At 41.8% G+C, this 24,718-nt stretch overlaps 1 protein-coding gene across 1 annotated transcript; it reads right to left on the bottom strand.

Annotated features, from left to right (window-relative positions):
* Nucleotides 1–1,192: 1,192 nt before the first annotated feature.
* Nucleotides 1,193–1,837, bottom strand: LOC118586934 (putative methyl-CpG-binding domain protein 3-like 5). Its single transcript, XM_036192390.1, has one exon. The coding sequence runs from the start codon at nucleotides 1,835–1,837 to the stop codon at nucleotides 1,193–1,195; it is 645 nt and encodes a 214-aa protein (XP_036048283.1).
* Nucleotides 1,838–24,718: the final 22,881 nt, after the last annotated feature.

Here is a 24,718-nt window from a genome sequence, read left to right as displayed (position 1 = left end):
GAGAGCTAGTACAGAGGGATTGATAAATGACAGCTATAACCACATCTATAATATCTTTATGGCATCAAATTACTATCATGTAAAAGAATCTCTGAACTTGTATTTAAAATGGAAACCTTTATTATAGTTTAGGATTACAACAGGGAGTTTCACAAAAACAATTCCAAGACACTGGTATCTAAAGCTGCAGCACATGGATCATCTTTCATTAATATAAGTGTTAAGTTAAATACTTAGTATAAAACACTAAATAGTGCCCCAGGCTAGATTATTCCTGTAGACTAAAAAGTAAAAACAAACAAACAAACTACAGTTAGATGTGGAATGCTTGCCTGTAATCCTACCATTCATCAGACTGAGGCAGGAGGATCAAATTCAGGGCCTACCTGGTCCACATAATGAGATTCCAATAATCACCAAGTTTTAAAAATTTATAGCCCGAAATTGAACAATTTTGAGTAAAGTGCCCCTTTCTTCTCTCAATATTATATTATAAAACTATCTACTTGTTAGGTCATAGACATAGCACTAGAGAGGGGATTAGCCATACCAGCTGCGGCTTCTCTCTTTCCAGGGCTAAGGCAACCAGAGTTTCAGTCTTATATGTGATCTAGTACCATCACTAGAAGCTAAACACCTAGCAAGTAGCAGTTCTGTGGTAGGGAAGGACAGAGGATTACCTTCAAGGTAGCCAGGCCTGCCTAACCTGAAAGAAAGCTTTGTAATCCACCTGGTAGCTTCACTAAACTACCTGCTAAATCATAGACCCTTTTCATCTAAATGCTATAAAATAAGGAATTTCCTTTGCTTTGTGGGTAGCTATTGGATCTATTCCAGAGTCCTACTGTAGATCACAGCTGACCTAAAGGATAGTTTCACAATCATTTCTAACAAAATTAAAAACATTTACTTAAAACACTACTGGTCATTTGGTTGGCTTTCAAAAGAGCTTTAAAAGGAGTAATTTGTGTATATCATCATGAGAGTAGGATTATTATATAATGACATACAAGTAATGCTGGGTGGTGGAGGGGCACCTTTAAGCCCAACACTCTGGAGGCAGAGGCAGGCTGGTCTCCAGAGTTCCAGGACAGCCAGGGCTACCCAGAGAAACCCTATCTCAAAAAATAAAACAAAAAAGACATACAAAGTTCCTTTATGGAGAAATTGCAGAGGCTACCACACTCTGTTTTCATTCAGTTTTCAGAACACTCAGGTATGTTCCGTTTCCCATATTCTCAGCCTGCCTGGCAAGCCTATCTGCCTCCAAAGCCGCAGCCAGTTTCTTCCGGGCTTTCTTTACCCTCCGGGTCTGTCTCCGGATGTCTGCAATAGTTACCCCTTGGCTGTAGAAAGAAGGTGACACCTGAAGAGCCACAGCTGTTGTTACCCCTTGGCTGTAGAAAGAAGGTGGCGACAGCTCAGGAGTCCCTTGCACCTTCCTTTCCGAACTCGGGGGCTGGGCAGAGGTGAAATCAGGGCAAGTGTGCAAGTCAATAGCACGCCTTTGAACTCTGGCTCCAGCCTGCATTCCCAGTGCAGTTCTTTGTACAGGGTTTGTAAGGTCCAATGGATGGAACTGTTCCCCTTTACTGTCTTCTTGATATTGCTGCAGTCTTCTGAATGCGCTGAGCTGCCGGGGTTTCACCAGCTTCTCTTCGTCTTTCCTGCACATGGTCTTATTCCCAGGGTGGGAAGTTATTCTAGTCACAGGCCTTGTGAAGATGCAACTGGTCAGCCTCACAGGAAGAACAGGAGTGACCCCAGATCGGTGTTTGGCCTTGACCTTGTTCTCGGCAACCTGGGCCCTCCTCTTCTGTAATTTCTCAGGTATCATACTTCTTTGGGGCATCCTCTTTGAAAGCAAAGTAAAATTTAAACAACAGAGGATGGAATCTACTAGCAGTTACGCAAAATTTTCTCAGTTTATGGATTTTCTACCATCCATTTTAGGTCTTAGATCCCAGCATAGGCTAAAGTCATTTGTGAAAATTTCTGAAAGTCAAATATCTGTAATCCAAATATGTCTAGGGTGGAGCCCACAATTTGATTTTTTGCTAGATCCCCAATGTTACTGCAATAAAGGCTCTAGTTACCAGGCTTCTGGGACATCTAGCTCATGTGATTTTCAAGGATAAGAATGCTACTTTTTTCTTTCTTATGGTCACAGCATGCTTATGTTCCAAATCTACCCTCAGTGACACACAGTTATCACTAGTACAGAAGTACACCATCTAAGTTTATGGAAGAACACTCTAGATGTTCATACAAGGACAAAAATCATCCAGCAGTGTATTTCACAGAACCCCTTCTCATTATGAGCTGATGAAATACATTTTAAATTTCTTCCAACAAATTTTAACCACAAGCAATTAACACAGCTTCCTACAGGACATCAGTTTGTGTCAAGTACAGCTATGCATTAAATGAAGGAGGTTTAAATATAAAGAAAAGGGACAAGAGTGAACATTCTACAGTTCTTGTGAATTGCATACTCATACTCACTAGCAAAGGCTGACTTGGAAATGGATTTCCTGAAGGTCCCTCCATGGTTGTAGGGCTTGTCCGAAAGGCTCCACTACAGGGATGCAGACAGGGCTTGGGTTGCTAGAAATGGCAGTGCCTTTCTCGTCTAATTCTCCTTTTATATAGGACTAGAGATAGATAACCTGCAGATAAACCAATGAGTGTTAAAACTGCTAGGGAATAAATCAGTTGGTAGATATCCTAAGCACAGAATAAACTGGGTAGTAGATTATTATTAATATTGTTAATAGACAAAAAGCTTGTTTTAAGTACCTGAGGTTACAATAGTGTTAATAACAGCATTTCATTGTATTTAAATTCTTTAAGATTATATTTAGAAAACTTTATAAACTGGGAATCGTGGCACATGCCTTTAATCCCAGCACTCAGGAGGCAGAGGTAGGCTGATTTCTATCAGTTGGAAGCCAGCCTATATACAAAGCCAGTTCCAGAATAGGTGACACTATTACATAGACAAACTGTTTCAAAAGACAACAACAAAAAGCTGTTTATAAAGAAAAATTGAGCCAGGCGGCTGTGGCGCACACAGTTAATCCCAGCATTCAGGAGGATCTCTGTGAGTTCGAGGCCAGCCTGGTCTACAGAGTGAGATCCAGGACAGGCACCAAAACTACAGAGAAACCCTGTCTCGAAAAACAGAAAAAAAAATATTGAATGTTCTATGTATAATATAAAGACACCTCTAATCTAATTAGCATACCCATTATCTCAACTTTTCCTATCAGCTTTTTTTAAATATATCCATTTTTTCTCAATAGTTTAACATCTCCAAATACATTCTATAAAAATAAAAGTAGAAAACAACAACAACGAAAGGCCAGGTAGTGGTGGTAGATACCTTTAATCCCATGGAGGCAGAGTTAGGTTGATCTCTGTGAATTCAAGGCCAGCCTGGATTCAGAGTGAGTTCCAGGACAGGCAGAGCTGTTACACAGTGTCGAAGAAGAAGAAGAAGAAGAAGAAGAAGAAGAAGAAGAAGAAGAAGAAGAAGAAGAAGAAGAAGAAGAAGAAGAGATGTTTCTGTATAGATAAATTTTCATACATTTTTATGACAGATTCTCACTGTGGAGACCAGAGTGGTCTGGAATTTACAGAGATCCTTTCTCTCTGCCTTCCTCATGCTTAGATTAAAGGTGTATTTGACCACACCCAGCCCAACACCTATTGTACAGGATAAAATTTGAAAATATTTACGTGTTTATCAGGGCTGGGTGTGGTAGTACACTCCTTTAATCCTAGGACTGGGGAGGAAGAGGCAGGCAGATCTCTGAGTTGAGGCCAGCAGGGCCTACAGAGCGAGTTTCATGACAGCCAAAGCTACACAGTAAGACCCTTTCTCAAAAAAACAAAAATAAAATAAACATAATGTTTTATCAATAAAATATCCAAAACACTTACTATGTGCTTGCATGTTTTAATACAATGCATGGGTATTAAAACAGAACTTGCTAGTTTTTACATTGAAATGTCATGTAATTCCTGATAAACCACACTTATCACATCCTTTCTGAGACCCTTGGTTATTTTTCCTTTAATCTAACTTAGAATCTCTCTCACTCTATCATTGGCCTTTCACATTAACTTTTGAAAGAGTGCCTCACTAAATTGCCCAGGTTGGCCTTGAACTTGAGATGCCCTTGTATCATGCTTCTGAGAGACAGATCTTTCTGTCTCTGCCTTCCTGGTGCTAGGATTAAAGGTATGAATGAACACACCCAACACAACACTTTTTGTACACGTTAAAATTAGAGAATGCTTACATGTTCATCAAGGCCTGGTGTTAGGAAAGTAACCTGAATTGATTTCACTAGAAATTATTTTCACTTAATTTGTGAAATCACTCTACAATTTACTTTTCAGTGCTGGGTATCAAACTTGGGGCCTCACACTTGGTTAGATATTGCTCAGCCCTTGAACATGAGCTAAAGCCAGAGCCCAAGATTTTTTTTTTTTTCCCTGTTTCAAAACATTAGCAACAGCCGGCAGTGGTGGCACATGCCTTTAATCCCAGCACTCAGGAGGCAGAGCCAGGCAGATCTCTATGAATTTGAGGCCAGCCTGGACTACAGAGTGAGATCCAGGACAGGCACCAAAACTACACAGAGAAGCCCTGTCTCAAAAAAAAAAAAAAAAAAAAAAAAAAAAAATTTGCAACAAAATGTTTCAGGATTTGGGGTATCTGTATCTTTACTTAACCATTTAACCCATGTGATAAAGGAATTTCTTTATCTTTACTTTTATCCCCAACCTTTAGGGGTTGAGGAGTCCTACATTCAACAGTAATCTTATATTGCAAGTAAGAATTCAGATTTAGATTTCCAGGAACCAAGAGGTCTCTCTGAATGCCCAATGAAGTAAGCCTTTGTTTCTATTTCTAGTATACAAAGGGATGCCCATTGGTTTTCTGAAGCATAGTCTTATAATATTACTCCCTGAAGTAAAACAACTGTTTGGAATTAAATCTCTGAGATTTTCTGTCTTCTAAACTGAACTGCATGTTTGTATTTCATTCTAGATTCATTCAAAGCAAGTGCAATCAGTCCTTCCCCGATCCTGCAATTCAGCCATCAGAAATAGAGGAAACGTGGGTTTAACCAATTTGGTGGAAATTGCCTACCAAATATAAGGCCCCAGATTTTCCCCAGTACTCAAAAATAAATTGTAGAGGTACAATCAGTCATTCACTATCTGATCAAAGGCCATAGCTCCATCAAAAGTGAATAATATCACTACATCATGGATTCTTTCTTTTTTGAACTGAGGATCGAACCCAGGGCCTTGCGCTTGCTAAAGCAAGCGCTCTACCACTGAGCTACATCCCCAACCAGGTATGGATTTTTTCTTAATCAGCTGGAGTTTTATCATATGTACCATCACAGGCTGAAGACCATATTGCTACTTAATACTTCTTAAGTTCGTTCCTCTCTAAACTTTTTCAAAGTAGCATTATTAGGGTTGTGAGTGACCAAAAAAAAAAAAAAATACACATTCACATAATAGAGTTCCAGGAGGGCAGTGGCTAATGGTGACAAGTAAAAATGTGGACATGTGTGAGAGAGGAAAAAAGTCAACTCTTGAAATGTTTCTCGTAAGAGAACATAAAAAAAAGCCAATAACATGCCTATTATTTATTTTCACTTTCTTTTTTGTTTGTTTTACTACAGGATCTCTCTTTGTAGCCCAGGCTGGCCTGAAATTCATGGAGATCTGCTTACGTCTACTTCCTGTGTGAGTGCTGGGATTGAAGGCCTGCACTATCACACCCAGCTGGCCACTGTTTTCTCTATTCAATTTGTGTATACTGAGCCAGGTGTGGTGGCACAGGCCCTTAATCCCAGCAAGTAGATCTCTGAGTTTGAGACCTGTCTCATCTACATAGTGAGTTCCAGGACAGGCAGAACTACAACTACATAATAGAGAGACCATTTCTCAACACATGCTCACACACATTCTGAGTACACACAGCTTTTACTTCATTTAAGCACTAATGAGATGAGTTATATATAGTTAATGCCTGCAATGAAATATGCCTGCAATGAAAAGAAACAGAAAAACCAACTACTTCTGAAGCCGTCTCTGAGTGACTATAATCTTCAAAGCAACATTAATGATGACACAAAGCACCCAAGCTCACTTAGCCCTGAGTCCCATAGAAATCTGATGTCAATCTTAGACTTTCCAGTGTGCAGCATCCAGTCCAGTGAAAATCATGACTCCACCTCCGAGTGTTGTAGCTTTGGGGGCATGCCTGGCTGCTGGTCTTCCATGCTATTTTGGTCTAATTAGGGTTTTAGCTTGCAGTCCTGACTTACACCATCTCTGAGTGTGCACTAGTAATCACCTCCCATGTATCTGTATTTTTAGGTTAACATTGCCACAGAGTATAGAATCCTGTTCTGATAAATTTATGCTAGCACTTTAAAGATTATGTCTCATTTAATGTTAGCTGCCAGTCCTTGTTCAGTTATATTGGCCACTTCCCTAAAAGCTTTCTCATTAGCTGTTTTTTGCTTGTTTTGTTTTTTTCCAGTTCTAGAAATTGAACCCAGGGCCTCTTGAGTTCTAGCAAGAACCATCACTGACCCATGTCTCTATCTCTCTTAATCTTGGTTTGTAGAACACAATATAGTTCAGTATTGTTAACCTGGATTCCTTGAGTTAGGAAATGTGGGTTTGATTAAATATGCAGTGTGGTATCTCCCGTGCTTTGGAACATACTTGACTGAAGTGGGTTGTTTGTTTTATTTGGTTAACAAGGGAGTTTGAGTTTATTTGTTTCTAGCTGGTTTGGGGCAGCACAAGGCTTACCTCAAACTTGCAATAATTCCTGTATAGCCAAGGGCGACCTTGTAAAGCTTCTGTTCTTCTGCTTCCAGCACCTAAGTGCTCACATTAACAGCAAGGAGTCTCTCACATAGCTTGTTTGGATATTTTGTTTTCGATACTCAGGCTTTCCCTTTTAATCCCATCTCACACAATTACAAGTCACTCAGTTCTAAATTTTCAAATGTCTTTCACTCATGACTTTGGAATATTTTGGTTTGTACAGCTTTCTAAACTTATGTTCAGATTAATTGCTTACTAATTTCTCCCTAATATTATCTTAGGATTTCAGATCTAAATAATCAATAGCTTTAATTTAAAAATAGAAGAATGGAGCTGGGCGGATGGTGGCACACGCCTTTAGTCCCAGCACTGGGAGGCAGAGGCAGGCGAATCTCTGTGAGTTCGAGGCCAGCCAGGGCTACCAAGTGAGTTCCAGGAAAGGCACAAAGCTATACAGAGAAACCCTGTCTCGAAGGAAAAAAAAAAAAAAAAAGAATGGAAACTTTAAATCAATGTGGAGAAAATTTCTTTAGACACAATATATTAAAAATAGGCAAAATTATAATTTACAACACATTAATTATATTAGTTGCTATTATTTATCAAACTAGATCAAGAAGATGGGGAAAACCCAGCGTGGGAAGAGGGGATTTGGGTTACATACATCCACTAAAGTACATCAACAAAAATAATGAGAAATGGTTTGGGAAAAGGGTGGCAAATTTGGGAGTCCCTACATAAAAGATGTTAACAAATGGCCAATAAACATGTTCCAGCCTGGTCTACAGAGCAAGATCCAGAATAGGCATCAAAACTACACAGAGAAACCCTGTCTCCAGGGGGAAAAAAAGAAAGAAAGAAATGTTCAGCTTTGAGCTGGGCAGTGGTGGCACACGCCTTTAATCCCAGCACTTGGGAGGCAGTGGCAAGCAGATATCTGAGTTCAAGGTCAGTCTCATTCACAGAGTGGGTTCCAGGACAGCCAGGACTACACAAAGAAATTGTCTCCCTACACACACACACACCAAAAAAAAAAAAGAAAAAAAGAAAAAGAAAGAGATATTCAACTTCATTAATTAATGGTGAATAATTTTTTAAACTCACAGTAAAACACAATTAATTATACCCAGACAATTTAGGTAAAATGGAAACATCAGGAATCATGGTACTGAGAAGGTCAAAGGATGCTTGTGGGAGTTCAAGTTAGATTATCTACCCTGAGAACTCCTGAGTAGTATTTATAAAAGCTGTATAGACGTGTAAGTAAATTGTACCGGGCATGGTTAACCCATCACTAGGGGGATTGCAAGCTCTTCCCCCAGGGCTAAATAATGAAAGCCTATCTCAAAACCCAAAACAACAAATACGATATTCCCCTGCACACAGCCAACCATCACCACCAACATCGTACACATTCTACTTGGATCTTGGAAACTAGAATCATAATAGCTGTGAACTAGAATTTAAACAAAATACTCAACAAGAGAATGGACAAAAACAATGAAGTATTTGCAACAGACAGAGCTCCATACAGCAAAAATTCACAGAAAACAACTGATGTAATACTACAGAAATATCTCAGGTACAGTGGGGACAGCTGTTCCAACGATCAAGGGTCCCTGTTTCTCTTTTCCGGTCTTTCATGCTGAAGTATCTTTGTTTAGCCTTGACTTTACCTGCTCTCTTCCTCTGCCTCATTTACACAATGACAATGAACACACTGAAGCTTCACCTGGAAGAGCTTATCGGAAATCACCTTCTATCAAAGGTCCTGGGCTAGGAGTGTGATATTCTGAGTTAAACAGTACAAAGAACTAAATCACTGTTTGTGATGGTGATAAGACTTTGTTGTAAGCACCTTTTTTAATGTAATGTCTTCCTTATAAAAGCTAAGATGTTGGGTGTTGGTATAATTTGACTCCCTAACTGACATTCATTAAACCCTTCCTGCAGCCACAGCTGCCTTGATTGAAGGACTAGCACCCAGAGCAGCCAGCCTAACTACTCAGAGCCTTTGAAGAGTCCTAAGAACTTATAAAATGAACTTACACATAAATATATATGTATATATTTATTTATAGGACTTTACTGAAGCCGGGCAGTGGTGGCACACGCCTTTAATCCCAGCACTTGGGAGGCAGAGCCAGGCAGATCTCTGAGTTCAAAGCCAGCCTGGTCTACAGAGCAAGATCCAGGACAGGCACAGAGAAACCCTGTCTTGAAAAACAAAACAACAACAACAAAAAGTGGAATGACTTACAGGCTGTAGTTTAACAATGGCTAGTATGAATGGAAGTTCAAGAGCCCAGTAGTTGCTCAGTCCCACGAGGCTAGGTATCTCAGCTGGTCTTCTGTCTCTGCTGGAAACCAGAAGAAGTAGGCTGCAATGCCAGTGAAGGAATGGAAGTGCAGGCAAGATGAGAGCAAGCACGCTGAGAACGACCTCTTCCTCCTTCCCTTGTCCTTATATAGGTTTCCAGCAGAAGGTGTGGCCCAGATCTGAATTAAAGGGGTGTGTCTTCTCACCTTAGGATCTGGATCAAAGGCATGTTGTCTTCCTGCCTCAAGATCTGGACCACAAATGTACCCTCCATTTCTGGATTGTAGTTTATTTCAGATATAGTCAAGTTGACAACCAAGAATAACTGTCACAAGTACCTTGAGTTCTGCTCTTACTAACTTGACTGAATGACCCAAATGACCCTATAGCCTATTTCACTCAGGTCAGAGGAGCAGCAGTTCCTATGACAGCCCGTGGAATTCCTATAATTGCTTCAATTGTAGTGTTTTGTTTTCCGGAGGTTCTGTGCCATACTTGCTGCAAACATTGCCCTTTCTTTGCATGACCATTTGCTATGTTTGGTGCAAATATCTCTATGGCTGTCCTCTTCTGGTTCTATAGGCACATGTTCAACTGAGCTGATTTTACAGCTTTGTTGGGAAGTTTTCCTGTATTACCCTATTGCATTACGGTATTGCAACAGTCTCTCACATGTCTTTTCCTGACGGCCTTTTTTTTTTTAAAGACAGAGTCTTACTCTGTATCATTGGCTGGCCTGGAACTCACTGTGTATTCCAGGGTGCCATCAAAGTTACATAGATCAGCCTATCTTTGCCTCCTCAGTGCTGAGATTAAAGGCACTACATACCATTCTCAGATTCTTGCCTACTGAGTATGTGTGTACATGTCTTTGACCACATGTGCAGAGGCCAAGGGAGAATAATGAGTGTCCTGTGTTAGCAATAAATCTGTAGCCTGGCAACCAGTAAACCCCAATGTTAATAGCACATCATATTAGCATTACCATCTTACTTGTAGATACACCCAACTCTTTACAAGGATTCTGTGGATTCAAACTCAGGTTTGGAATAATTACTCTAATATTTAACAAGATAATATCTTGATGCTGATAATTTCCTGTCAGTTATTCTCTACCTAAGTTGTGTGTATTTACTATGCAGAGCCCATGTTTCAGGTTTATCATCATCACCATCATTATTGACAGTGCTGGAGATTGAACCTAGGGCCTCATGCATCCAGAGAAGCACTCTCCCACTGAACTCTGGTCGCACCCTGTTTTATTCATTTCACTCTGACGCAGGATCTTGCTAAGTTACTCAGGTTGTCCTACATTTTTGTTCTCTAGTCTGAGCTTCTGAAAGAGCTGGGGTTAAAAGCCTATGCCTCTAGACTTTAAATATGTTAGCATTACTATTGTTTATTATCTGTACTAAAATTCATATTATAGAAAGTGCAGTATATTTATGTTTTTGAATCTAAAAAATAGCATAGAAACAGAGAAAGAAATATGAAACAACTTTCTGTAGGCAGAGTTTCTCTGTGCTATGGAAGTTGCTTCCAAATAAGTACTTAGAGACTTATTATTAATTATGAATCCTCGGCCAATATCTCAGACTAGCTAACTCATATATATATAATTTATAGCCCCAGGCCTTTCACATTAACTTTTGAAAGAGTGCCTCACTAAATTGCCCAGGTTGGCCTTGAACTTGAGATGCCCTTGTATCATGCTTCTGAGAGACAGATCTTTCTGTCTCTGCCTTCCTGGTGCTAGGATTAAAGGTATGAATGAACACACCCAACACAACACTTTTTGTACACGTTAAAATTAGAGAATGCTTACATGTTCATCAAGGCCTGGTGTTAGGAAAGTAACCTGAATTGATTTCACTAGAAATTATTTTCACTTAATTTGTGAAATCACTCTACAATTTACTTTTCAGTGCTGGGTATCAAACTTGGGGCCTCACACTTGGTTAGATATTGCTCAGCCCTTGAACATGAGCTAAAGCCAGAGCCCAAGATTTTTTTTTTTTCCCTGTTTCAAAACATTAGCAACAGCCGGCAGTGGTGGCACATGCCTTTAATCCCAGCACACAGGAGGCAGAGCCAGGCAGATCTCTATGAATTTGAGGCCAGCCTGGACTACAGAGTGAGATCCAGGACAGGCACCAAAACTACACAGAGAAACCCTGTCTCAAAAAAAAAAAAAAAAAAAAAAAAAAAAAACAATTAGCAACAAAATAACCTCAAAATACAGATACATGGGAGCTGATTACTAGTGCACACTCAGAGATGGTCAGGACTGCAAGCTAAAACTCTGGTTAGACCAAAATAGCATGGAAGAAAACCAGCAGCCAGGCATGCCCCCAAAGCTACAACACTCGGAGGTGGAGTCATGATTTTCACTGGACTGGATGCTGCACACTGGAAAGTCTAAGACTGACATCAGATTTCTATGGGACTCAGCGCTACCAAGTGAGCTTATATATATATATATATATGGGGTTTTGGTTTTTTGTTTGTTTTTTTTTGGTTTTTGGTTTTTGGTTTGTTTTTTTTTTTTTGAGACAGGGTTTCTCTGTGTAATTTTGGTGCTTGTCCTAAATCTTACTCTATAGACCAGGTTGGCCTTGAACTCACAGAGATCTGCCTGCATCTACCTCCCAAATGCTGGGATTAAAGGCGTGTGCCACCACCGCCTGACAAGTCATACATTTTAAATTAACCCATATTTCCTGTCTACCATCTGCCACATGTCAGTAACTTCTTTCAGCAGGGCACATTCATCTTGCTTTCCTCTGTGTCTGCTCATGATTCCCAAGACTCTGCCCTTCTTCTTCCCATTCTCTTTGCCCCTAAAATCTGCCAATCAGTTTTGTTTATTTGTTTGTTTTTAGTTTTTTTGAGACAGGGTTTCTCTGTGTAGCCCTGGCTGTCCTGAAACTTGCTCTGTAGACCAGGCTGGCCTCGAACTCATAAAGATCCATCTGCCTGAGGGCTAGGATTAAAGGCGTGAGCCACCACCAACTGGCTCAGCTTTTTATTAACAATGAGAACAACACATTTTCACAGTGTGCAGAAGGATTATTCCACAGCAACTTTTTCTACACCTGAAATTACTTTTCCAGACTCACAAGTCACTTTTTCAAACTTATACCCTTAGCCTCTCATGTCCTCAGACCTTAAGACGTTTTTATAACGTGCATTTACAGACTTTCACAATTAAGCTTTTACCTCCTCAGACCTTCATAACCTGTATTTATACATCTTAGCACATTTTCTTAGACTCTAACAATTTTAGACCTTTACAACTTGGTGATTGGGAAAGATGAGGAGGGGGCTGTATAGTGGAGGTGGGATTACTTCACTGGCATACACTACAGTTTGGGGCTAGGCTCTGTAAAAAAAAAAAAAAAAAAAAGTCTAATCTGCTAGGGTGAGAGTCAAAGATGTTTAGAGAAAGGATAGAAAGGATTTATTATTAAAGTAAAATACTTGGTGTAAGCAGTGAATACTGTCCTGTGTTGAAATGGGCTAGGTAAGTTATCTGGGTTACTTAGTGGAGTACCCTGGGGGTAAGTGGGGGGAGACTTGGGGATGAAAGGGCAGCTTTATGGGTTGCCATGTCAGGGTGATTACTGCCTTTACTGACAATGGAGGGGTCAGTCTGATGGGCCTTGTAATGAACCAAGACAATTTGAGAGGGTAAAAGCTTTGAGAAGCTTATGGATATATGAAGAGTTAATAATTGAGTTGTCTTTAGTGTTTAAAAATCTCTGTTCTTGCCGGGCGGTGGTGGCACACGCCTTTAATCCCAGCACTCCGGAGGCAGAGCCAGGCGGATCTCTGTGAGTTCCAGGCCAGCCTGGACTACTAAGTGAGTTCCAGGAAAGGCGCAAAGCTACACAGAGAAACCCTGTCTCGAAAAACAAACAAACAAACAAACAAACAATCTCTGTTCTTGGGCGCTGGAGGAGAGCGCAGCTGCGGAGGTGTCCATCACAGATCTCCCTCCGCCCGGAAGGGCCCGGATGAGGCGCGAGACTAGCCTCGACGGCGCCCGCAAAGAGGAGGAGGCCAGGCGCTTGAACTATAATTCCTGCGGCAGCTTTCGCTTCTAGCAGTCAAGTATGCCGAGGTTGGCCTCGACTCCATCTCCAGGTGTGGTCCCAGGACAGTTTTGTCTGCAGGCACCCATCAGCTGGACTGCCCTACATGGAGGCCCTTGGGCAGTTGGCGGGAACAGCTGGCACGGGCCTTTGTGGGTGGTGGGCCGCAGCTGCTGCACGCAGACACCATCTACAGTGGAGCTGACCGCTATCGTCTGCACACGGCCGCGGGAGGCACAGTGCACCTCTGTATTGGCCTGCTGCTGCGCCACTTCGATCGCTATGGTGTGGAGTGTTGAGGGACTTCACCGCCACTAGTCACTGTCATCTACAGCCCTAGGAACTCTTGAGCACAGGATGGCACAGCTGTCAAGAGCACGGACTCTGGATCTTGCCAGTCTTGACCTCACCCAAGTCATGGCCCCTCTGCCCTACCTAGAACTGCAAAGCCAGGAACTCCCCCGAGGCCCATGCTCCACTGAACTACCTGGTAGTAAGTCTGTGGGTTACAAGGACTCAAGGGATGGTGCACTTAATAAAAGCTCAAGGGTTTTTAAAAAAAAAAAAACAAAACAAAACAAACAAACAAAAAACCAAAAAAAAAATCTCTGTTCTTTCCAGATGTTTGAGTGTGTTAGCAAGATATGGAAAGCATATTTGGATTCTGTATAGCTAGCCCCCAAGGTCCATTCTCTTGTTTGGCCACTGACGAATACCTGAGACAAAACACCGCCCTGTGGTGGCACACGCCTATAATCCCAGCACTCGGGAGGCAGAGCCAGGTGGATCTCCGTGAGTTCGAGGCCAGCCTGGGCTACCAAGTGAGCTCCAGAAAAGGCTCAAAGCTACACAGAGAAACCCTGTGTTGAAAAACCTAAAAAAATAAAATTAAAAAAAAAAAAAAAAAAAAACAAGGTCCAACAATCAAAATTTATTATTTGGCTAACATATGTAACGGGTTTTGCTGTACCACACCCCTCCGATAATAAGTTTCTCTGACGATGAAGTAAGCCAGATCAAGCTGAGTTGAAAAGTATAACAAGTATATTGAGAAAAGCAACTCCCTGCAGGTTCATTGGTCCCAAAGACGGAGATCAGAAAAGTTGAGTGCCCAGGCCAAGGCAAAAGAGTTATAGAGTGTGTGAGAGGTGTGTCCACCACAAGTTGGGTTTGTATCCACATATGATCAAAAGCTGAGCGCTTAGGTGGGGGCTTGGGTGGCTGGCGACTTCAGAGGAGGAAGCGGCAGTAGCCATCAAGAATTGGGAACTGGGGCTGGGCGGTGGTGGCCCACGTCTTTAATTCCAGCACTTAGGAGGCAGAGGCAGGTGGATCTCTGTGAGTTCGAGGCCAGCCTGGTCTACCAAGTGAGTTCCAGGATAGGCTCCAAAACTACACAGAGAAACCCTGTCTTGAAAAACCAAAATAAATAAATAAATAAATAAATAAATAAATAAACAAACAAATAAATAAATAAATAAAAAATCAGGTGCAGGTATACCACTTTTAGTGGGGCAGTGGTAGCCAACGCCTTTAATCCCAGCACTTGGGAGGCAGAGGCAGGCAGATCTCTCAGTTCAAGGCCAGCCTGGGCTACAAAGTGAGTTCTAGGAAAGGCTCCAAAGCTATGCAGAGAAACCCTGTCTCAAAAAAACAAAACAAAACAAACGAACAAACAAAGAATTGGGAACTGGGCTTTTGGGCACCTTTCCTTTGTTCTGAGACTCTCTGAGTAGGCTAGGTTTGGGGAGAGGAGAGAGAGAGGGGGGGATACGGAATTTCTGGGCCATGCAGGGGTGAGCTGGTTCCAACCAAACAATATCTAGTTAGGACTTACCAACTCATCCTTGCACAGACATCCCCTTTTCTCCTTAAAAACCCACTCATGCAAAAATCACCTGCTGCTATTTTCTGCCTGCCTTTGCCTGATTCAGAGGCAGCCTGCCCACCCCCCCACACACACACACAAGTAATAAATATACTTTGTGCTGATAATTTATTGTCTGGATGTGTCCAGTACTAACTGGGGGAGGGGAGCACCCCTCTGTTATTTATTAAGTGGCAACATGTTATTTTTTAAGTGGTGCTGTATAGGAGAGAAATCACAAGGCACAACAAAACCCACTATAAGAGTTTATTAAGGGAATAGAAAGAGGATTGCACAGGCCTATAGAATGACCATGCAGGATGAGAGGGAAGGAATAGGTGGAACCACTTTTAAGGTCCCCTCCTCCCCACATATGAGCATATGGGCTTACATAGCTACACCACAAATGCACACGGATCACATGATCATGCAGCACATGGATTATGTAGGATACAAGGCCGTGGGATGACTAAGCATCCTGTCTGACTACTGGATATCACACAGGCAGTCATGTAGCTTAGGATGTGGCTAGGAATTCTAACACCCTCCCCTACATGTGTTACAGGTGGTTTTGAGTTGTTTGATCTGGATGCTGGGAATGGAACTCAAGCCTCTGTACTGGTACTCACTGCTCAGTACTCACTCTTGAACTCAGAGCCATCTCTTTAAGCCTCACTTTCCCTCATGAAAACTTCCAGCCAGCCCTGGCATGGTGACATACATCTATAATCGCAGGCACTCAGGAAACTTAGACAAGGGGATTCCTGTGAATTTCAGGCTAGTATCCTCAAAAGAAGACCAATGTCCCAAAAGGAAGCACACAACAGTGAGAATTCAGTATGTGGTGGCTCACACCTGTGTTGCTAGCATTCTGGAAGCTGAGGAGGAAGGACTGGGAGTTGGAGGCCAACCTTGGCTACAGAGTAAGACCCTTTCTCAAAAACAAACAACAGATTGGAAATTTAGCAAAGAGAGGATATAAACAGACAGTTTTCTCCTGCCTGCCAATTCCCAAATAACCACTCAGAGGCTTAATATTATTTATAAATTCTCAGCAAATAGTTCAGGCTTATTACTAGCTACCTTTTACATTTAAATTAACCCATAATTCTTATCTATGCTTAGTCACATGGCTGGGTACCTTTTCTTGGTACAACATTTTCATTTTGCTTCTCTGCATTTGCTGGTAACTCTCTGACTCCGCCCTTCTCCTTCCCATCATTCTTAGTTTGGTCACTCCATCTATACTTCCTGCCTGGTTAGTAACCAATCAGTGCTTTATTAAACCAATTTGAGTGACAAATCTTTACAGTGTACAAGATGATTATTCCACAGCAAGAGGAGTTTGTGGGAATAAAGGGAAGGGGGAAAATGATATAATTCTATTATAATTTTTAAAAATTATTAATAAAACAGAGGGGCTGGAGATATGCTCTTGCAGTTAGTTAAGATCACCAGATGATCTTCTAGGGAATCCAGACCCAAGTTCCAGCACCCACATGGCAGCTGACAACCATGGGTAACAGTAATTCCAGGCTATCTGACCTCCTCTTCTCTCTTCTAACTTCGTTGGGTAACAGGCATGCACATTGTTCATAGATAGGCAGGCAGGCAAAACACCCACCACAAAATAAGTAATAAAATTGAAAAATAAAATATAATAAATACCTGGAATGTGGCTGAAAAGGAGCATGCAGGCTCAACACAAGTAAGGCCCCGAGTTCTATCCCCAGCAAACCCCCCTGTGGGTAGTTTGGAAGAAAATGACCCATAAAAGACAATGGCACTATTAGGAAGTGTGGCTTTGTTGGAATAAGTATGACCTTGTTGGAGGAAATGTGTCACTCTGTAAGTGGGTGTTGAGGTCTCATATATGCTAAAGATACCACCCAGCATCTCAGTGCAATTCTTGTTGCCTTTGGATCAAGATGTAAGAACTCTCACCTCCAGCACCCTGTCTGCCTGCATGCTGCCTTGCTTCCCACCATGATGATAATGAATTAAATCTCTGAACTGTAAGCAAGTCACACCAATTAAATATTTTCCTTTATAAGAGTTTCCATGGTCATGGTGTCTCTTCACAGCAATAGAAACCTTAACTAAGACAACCTCCCACACTGCTGTCCTGAATACACACACACACACACACACACACACACACACACACACACACACACACTGTTAACCTTATGTCAGCAGTCTTCATAGGTTATGTGAATTGTGCTGAGATTATTCACATATGTATTTTATGAATATGCCAGAGAAAGTGAGAGAGGAAGGAAAAGAGGGAAATAAACAGCTGAAATGTGCAAATTGTCAAAGAATAACAAAACAAGGGTAACACCAACAGCAATAAAAGTAGAAAAACAAAACATAGTAAATTCAAAATTACAAATACATATATTTAACACAAACCCACTTAAAGCCACAGTGCCAGAAAGGTTGCTTTTGCTCTTTCTTTCTTTCTTTCTTTCTTTCTTTCTTTCTTTCTTTCTTTTTGTTGTTTTTTTGTTTTTTGAGACAGGGTTTCTCTGTAGCTTTGGAGCCTATCCCGGACTAGCTCTGTAGCCCAGGCTGGCCTCAAACTCACAGAGATCCACCTGCCTCTGCCTCCCAAGTGCTGGGATTACAGGCGTGCGCCACCACCGCCTGGCACTTTTGCTCTTTCTTACCACTGGATTTTGCACTTAGGTTTCCTATGTATACTAAAGCAAGAGTTCAGATTGGGGAAAGCAAAACGGAAGAAAAAGCCTTAGCAAGGCAGGGTTACACCCTTGGTCCTAAAGCAACCTCAGAATGGTCATTTGTTTTTCTACATGTATCCCTTTTTTTTAATTAAAATTTTTTTTCATTTTACATATGAGCCTTAGTTCCTGTTTCCTCCCTTCTCCCACTCACCCCCCCCCATTTCACCCTCCCCATCCACTCCTCAGACAGGGTAAGGCCTCCCTTGGGTAGTCAACGAACTCTGGCATACCAAGTTGAGACAGGGCTGGCCCCTCCCCTCTGCATCAAGGCTGAGCAAGGTATCCCACCATAGCGAATGGGCTTCAAAAAGCTATTTCATGCACAGTCCTGGCCCCACTGCCAGGGTCTGCAAAAACAGATCAAGTCACACAACTTTCACCTACATTCAGAGGGCCTAGTTCGGTCCCATGTAGGTTCCCCAGCTGTCAGTCCAGTGAGCTCCCACTAGCTCTGGTCAGCTGTCTCTGTGAGTTTCCCATCATGATCTTGACCCTGCCTTGCTCATATAATCCTTGTCTTTCTCTTCAACTGATCTCCAGTAGCTCAGCCCAGTGCTTAGCTGTGGATCACTGCATCTGCTTCTATTAGTTACTGGATGTAGGTTCTATGATGACAATTAAGGTAGTCAGTAATCTGATTACAGGGGATGGCCAGTTCAGGCACCCTCTCTACTATTGCTAGGGGTCTTAGCTGGGGTCATCCTTAGGGATTCCTGTGAATTTCCCTAGAATCAGGTTTTTCCCTTCCCCCATAATGGCTCCCTTTACCAAAATATTTCTTTCATTGCTCTCCCTCTCCATCCCTCCCTTCACTTGGCCATCTTGATCCCTCATGTCCCCTTCTCCATCCTCTTCCTTCCAGTTTACCCAGGAGATTTTAACAATTTCCCCCTCCTAGGCCCCTCCATGTATGTCCCTCTTAGGGTCCTCCTTTTTACCTAGCTTTTCTGGGACTGTGGATTGTATCCTGGTTATCCTTTGCTTTGCATCTAATATCCATTTATGAGTGAGTACATACAGTGTCTTTCTTGGTCTGAGTTTCCTCACTCAGGATGATTTTTTTCTAGTTCCATCCATTTGCCTACAAATTTCATGATGTCATTGTTTTTTTACTGCTGAGTAATACTCCATTGTGTAAATGTATCACATTTTCTTTATCCATTTTTTTGGTTGAGGGGCATCTAGGTTGTTTCCAGGTTATGGCTATTACAAATAATGCTGCTATGAACATGGTTGAAAGGACATGATCAATAAGACAAAAATGACAGCCTACAGAATGGCTCTGACAGAGGGTTGATTTCCAAAATATATAATGAGCTCAAGAAACTAGACATAAAAATATCAAATAATCCAATTTAAAAATGAGGTACAGATCTAAACAGAGAATTCACAACAGAAAAATCCCAATTAGCTGAAAGACATTTAAGGAATTGCTCAACATCCTTAACCATCAGGGAAATGCAAATCAAAATGACATCAAGATACCATCTTACACTTGTCATAATGGCTAAGATCAAAAATACTGAGAACAGCTTATGTTGGAAAGGATGTGGAGAAAGGGGAACTCTCCTCCACCGTTGGTGGGAGTGCAAACTGGTACAGCCACTCTTAAAATCAGTATGGCGGTTTCTCAGAAAATAACCTACCTCAAGACCCAGCAATACCACTTTTGGGCATATACCCAAAAGATGCTCAATTGTGTGCCTTTTTAAAAATAATTTCTTTCAGAAGAGAATATTGGATTTAGCCTGAAGTTTTCTCCAGTCCTGCCCACACATCCCCCACAGTCCCACAGTCGCTTGGACCCAAGTAAACACACAGAGGCTTATATTATTTACAAACTGTATGGCCTATGGCTTTAGCTGCTTGCCAGCTAGCTCTTTCATCTTAAAGTAACCCATTTCTATTAATCTATGTTTTGCCATGTGTTCTGTGGCTTTACCAGTTTGGGGCATCTTGTTCCTTGGGTGGCGGGCTGGCATAAAGCAGCTTATTTATTAACCAGTGGGAACAACATATAATCACAGCATACAGAAAGACATCCCCCAGCACTGGATCTGTGGGGATTGGGGTTACAGGTGTTTGCAAGGTATCTGATGTGGGTTCTTAGAACCAAACTCAGATCCTCTACAAGAGCAGCAAGCACTCTTAGCCACTGAGACATGTTGCCAACCATCACAAGGGTGTTTTAGAGTATCCATGTACATGCCTCAGCTTTTCCTTCACATTGGTCTGTGCCACATGTCCCCCATCATTACAAAGTGAAATCAGACATCTGATGTCTCTAATGTCATAGATATCCATGAAACACCTGAGAATATTCTTTTGTAGTATATTTTCCAGAGGAGAGAGATGAAAAGAACTGTCTGTCCATCCCAGACAGGCAGACAGAGCAAGATATCAGCCAAATCCAACTTGGTCAACTTACTGAAAGGGTGCTACATCATCACCTTGAAGTCTAGGAGTGAGGACCTCATGGAAACTGTATCATGTGGTATCAGTTTCAATTTACCTTCTGTTACCATTTAAGGGTCTTGTTTGGGTTTATTTTCTTTGCCAGCTAAAGAATTAAAAGGTAGAAAACATCCTAAGAGTTACAAGTAGCAGCATTGAAATCTTCAGCATAGCAAAAAGAATCAGAAGTTGAAGAAATACTTTTATTAGGAATGAAGACATGTATATATACAGCAGGTACTCAGGGAAAGGACCCTCACAAAATGGATGTGGTACTCAGCAAGCCAAAGTCCAACTTCTATTTGAGGGATATTTTTTTGGTTTGTTTCTTTGGGTCTTTGAAAGAAATTCTTTCCCTTTTTGAGGTTTTGTCAACTTAAAGAAAGACAGGATGGCTGATTGGCTAACAACTGTCATGTAAATATGTCCTGATACAGCCTTGAATTTTTTGAGCCTGTTCATCAGCAGGGACCCTTCTACCTGAAGGAGGAAAAATCCACAAGGTCTTCACTTTAAGCTGTTAGGCTTTTATCTCAGGTCCAGAGGATGAGGAAGAAGCCAGGCTTCTTGGAAGTTCACCATCTTCCAGTCACAGCTCCTCTCTCTCTTTTTTTTTATATAAGATCTTTATTGACAGATAATTCACATAGAATACAATTTTCCTATTTGCACAATTTGATAGACTTTAGTCCAGCATCCTCATAGGCCCATGACACATTATCATTTCCTGTTTTAGAACATCACTGTCTTCAATTTCTTTCTTTCCTTTTTTTTTTTTTTGAATGCTGAATGCCATTTATTGATGGAGGGAGGAGGTCTTAAATACAGGCTTACAGCACAATGGGAGAACCCTGGAGGGCAGAACAATGTTTTACAATCTTGCATCTAAACTGTTAACGCCCAATATGCAGGATACACAGACAAGGACCTTCCCTTAAGTATTCAAGAGGGTGGAATCTCTCAAGGAATTAGCATAGGGAGGATATCAAGGTCAAGGTCAGCAAGCAAGGCAACAGTTACCCAAAACAGGGTCCAGGACCCTACAGGTCCCCCCCCCCCTTTACTAAAAAATGAGCTTCTGACTTAGGTTGCATGGGACATCAGCAGGTCACCTTACCCATCATGGAGACACCTGTCCAGGCCACACAGGCTCTCTGTCTTGGGTTTGTGAGAACCCCCCAGGCATTCATTACCCATCTCTGAATACTCATTATCATACAGGCTCAATCATGTGAGAGCTGCAGAGTTAACTGTTGCCAAAGATCTCTAAGTGGCACTGGGCTTGCAATCTGTGTGTTTGACACAGAAAAGAACAACAGAAGTCTTAATCCATCCATAGCTGGTAGGCTAAAGGCAACTGAGCCATTCCCTTCCTTAACGAGCCTTACTGCAAACTGGAGTCCTTGTAAGATGGTATCCCAAGAGCAAATGGAACTTGAGTTTGAAAATGTATAACTTTCAAAGCCAATAGAAATGTATACAATTATTGATTTAAATTTGTCATGCCCAATAGAATGAAAGATTAACTAACTGTGGTAGCTACTTTTGCTGCCAGGGTCTCCACTGTGCTAACTGTAGTAACCAATTATGATATGGCAATCCCAGAAACAGTAGTAGCGATGGCCTTCACTGTTATAACAGCAACAGTGGCAGCAGCGATGTCAAATTCTCTTCTGGAGCGTGTGGGCATCCACTGTTATGGACACAACTCGAGGAACACAAACTGCTGAGGCCCACTTTTCTTGATCCCAGCATGACCTAAGCTGGCAGCTCTGCAAAACAACTAAGAACCATAAAGAAAAACAGGCAGCTCACAAAGAGCAGAACTAATGGTGTCATAATGGCTACATTTAGGCTCACAAATTTTAAGGTATCTTCAAAGGGGGCTAAATGAATTTCAGGAGGCCAAAAAATGTTGCACAGAGCCACTCCTGAGAAATAGGTACTACTCCAGCTTGAATAGGATTTTGAGAATGAAAATGCTTAGCTGGCATGCTACTGTTAATAAATGGAGATCAGTGATCTTCAGTGTTATCTTTAATCTCCAAGGTGTCTGGGTGACATGTTCTCAAACATACTTGAAAAAGCAGTTATCATACATTAACTTTTGGAGAATCAAACCCCATGGCTGCAGTTCCTTGGCTTACGTTAATGCTTGCCAAAGCTGGCCATATTGGGCTTTCAATCCCCATTGGCATCAGAAGGGAAGAGTTTTTCACAAAGGCCCAATAGATCTCTGCCATGCTGGGCTTCAGCTGCAGCCATAGGGCACACACAGTGCTTAGAAACCCAATGATGAATCTCATTGTCCTGAGGAAAGACATAAGCAGAACCCGAGCCCACACCAACACCAGATCGGGTCCTCTCCAAGTGTCAGTAGAAAGATCCTTCCATCACTCCAGAGGGTGATTTGCAACAGAAGCCCTTTGGTCACAGCTCCTCTCTTTATTGTAAGCAAGTGTAGCAAAACTGGAATGAGAACAGTTTGTGGGTAGAAAAAAAGAGTTTACTGGGGAAGGAACTGTGAGGCTGTCTCATGAAAGTAGAGAGCAGCAGCCCATCCTGGGAGAGCAAGTAATCTTTATAGGGTGTGTGCTGGCTCAAGGGAAAATCCCTTTCTCTAGGAGGAATTTTTCTGTCCTGGGTAGAATAGAGTCCCCTGGGCAAGCCCACCAGGAAGGGGTCTGTGCCTGATGTATCAGGTCAGTTTATAGGTAGCAGATGTCAGGCCATTATCAGAAAGGATGAGGAAACTGTAGTTACCTGGTAAACAAGATCACAAGGTTTCTGAGAATGTTCTCTTTCTCTATGGACAGATGTCCCAGATAAACTCTTGTAGCCATTCTAGGGTATTGATGGCCATGCCTCCATCTTAGGGGCCTGTTTGTGACCTACCTACATATCTGCCTATCAAGGAATCTGTCTAATTACTAGTTCCTTACATCCACTTCTTTGAAGATCATTTGTGGTGGTGGTAATAGGTGTGTGTAGAAGGAACAAGAATAGGCTGAGTGGGTAGAGTTTTCTTTCTGCTAGAATGTGTTAACAGTTCCATTAATATTACCATTTCCAAAGGCCTGGGTATCTCTGCGTGGGCTTTTATTTTTTCTTAAGGCTAGTTGGCAGGTAGGCAGGCATGTTTTGGGTGCTGTGAAAGGGTGGAGACTGCTTGTGTCATGGTGAAAAAATTCACAGGACACTGAGTTCTCGAAAAGATTACACTGAAATCATGACTGAAACAGAAAACTTGCAACTGGAGAGGTGGCTCGGCAGTTAAGAGCACTGGCTGCTTTTTAAGAGGACTGGGATTCAATTCCCACCACCTGCATGGCAGTTCACAACTGTCTGTAATTCCAGTTCCAAGACATCTAACTCCATCCATACTCTAGAATCCATGGACAACAGACAGGTTAATTGGTACATAGACAGACATTCAGGCAAAACACTCATATACATTTTTTAAAAATCCCAGAAAACTAGAGATGCACTGTGATATGGTAATTAGAACAAAAAAAAAAACCTGTAAGCATGCAGACCCACAAAACATGGAGACACACAGACACACACAGAGAAAGGATTAGACCAGGCAGGCATATCAGCATGAGCCAAAGCTGTGCCCCAGTGTGGGTGGATATCTGTGAGTTTGAGGCCAGCCTTATCTACAAGGTGAGCTCCAGGCCAGCCAGTGCAGCACAATGAGACCTATATGTGTCTAGGGTATTGGGTCTGGGGGTTTGGAGGTATGGATTATGTGGTACAGGGTCGGGAGAGAACTTAACTGAAATAAAATAAAAGTAAAAATATATAAATAAATAAATGGAATTTTTTACTTTTTTATTTTTTATTGAGTATACTGGAAGAGGGCAAATGGGCTAGGCTGTAGATAGAGTACCACCTCAGGTCAAGTTAGTAGGCCACATGATGATAGATAATAAAGGAGAAGTCCAGACTGGTTGGTGTACAATCCTGTGATGTTAGCACAAGTGACCTTAAATGTAATTTCTAGTCTGAGACTGAGGAGCCTGAGGAGGCTAGATTCACACAGAGTACTGGGCTGTCTGTAAGTCTATGGTGCTGCTATAGCCTATTCTGGCCCTGACTTGCCTGGCCTTGCTTGGCCAACACTATGATTCCTAGAGAAGATTATGCACACTCTGTGAGGTAAGCATACTGTGTCAAGCAATTGAGTAAGCAGAAGAAATATTCATAACATTGGGTCCAACGAACCAAGCTCAGCAGGCCAGGGCACTTGTTGGCATAAACAGTCAGCTCATGAATCAATAAATGCTAAAGAAATTTAAACATTAGAATTACCAAAATATGTGTCAATGGGCCTTCAAGATTGTGAGTAAAGGCAGTTGAC

This window comes from Onychomys torridus, chromosome 7 (assembly GCF_903995425.1).
Source record: "Onychomys torridus chromosome 7, mOncTor1.1, whole genome shotgun sequence".
Taxonomy (NCBI): Eukaryota; Metazoa; Chordata; class Mammalia; order Rodentia; family Cricetidae; genus Onychomys; species Onychomys torridus.
Note: the sequence above shows the minus strand (reverse complement) of the source record. Positions and strands in the feature narration are given on the sequence as shown.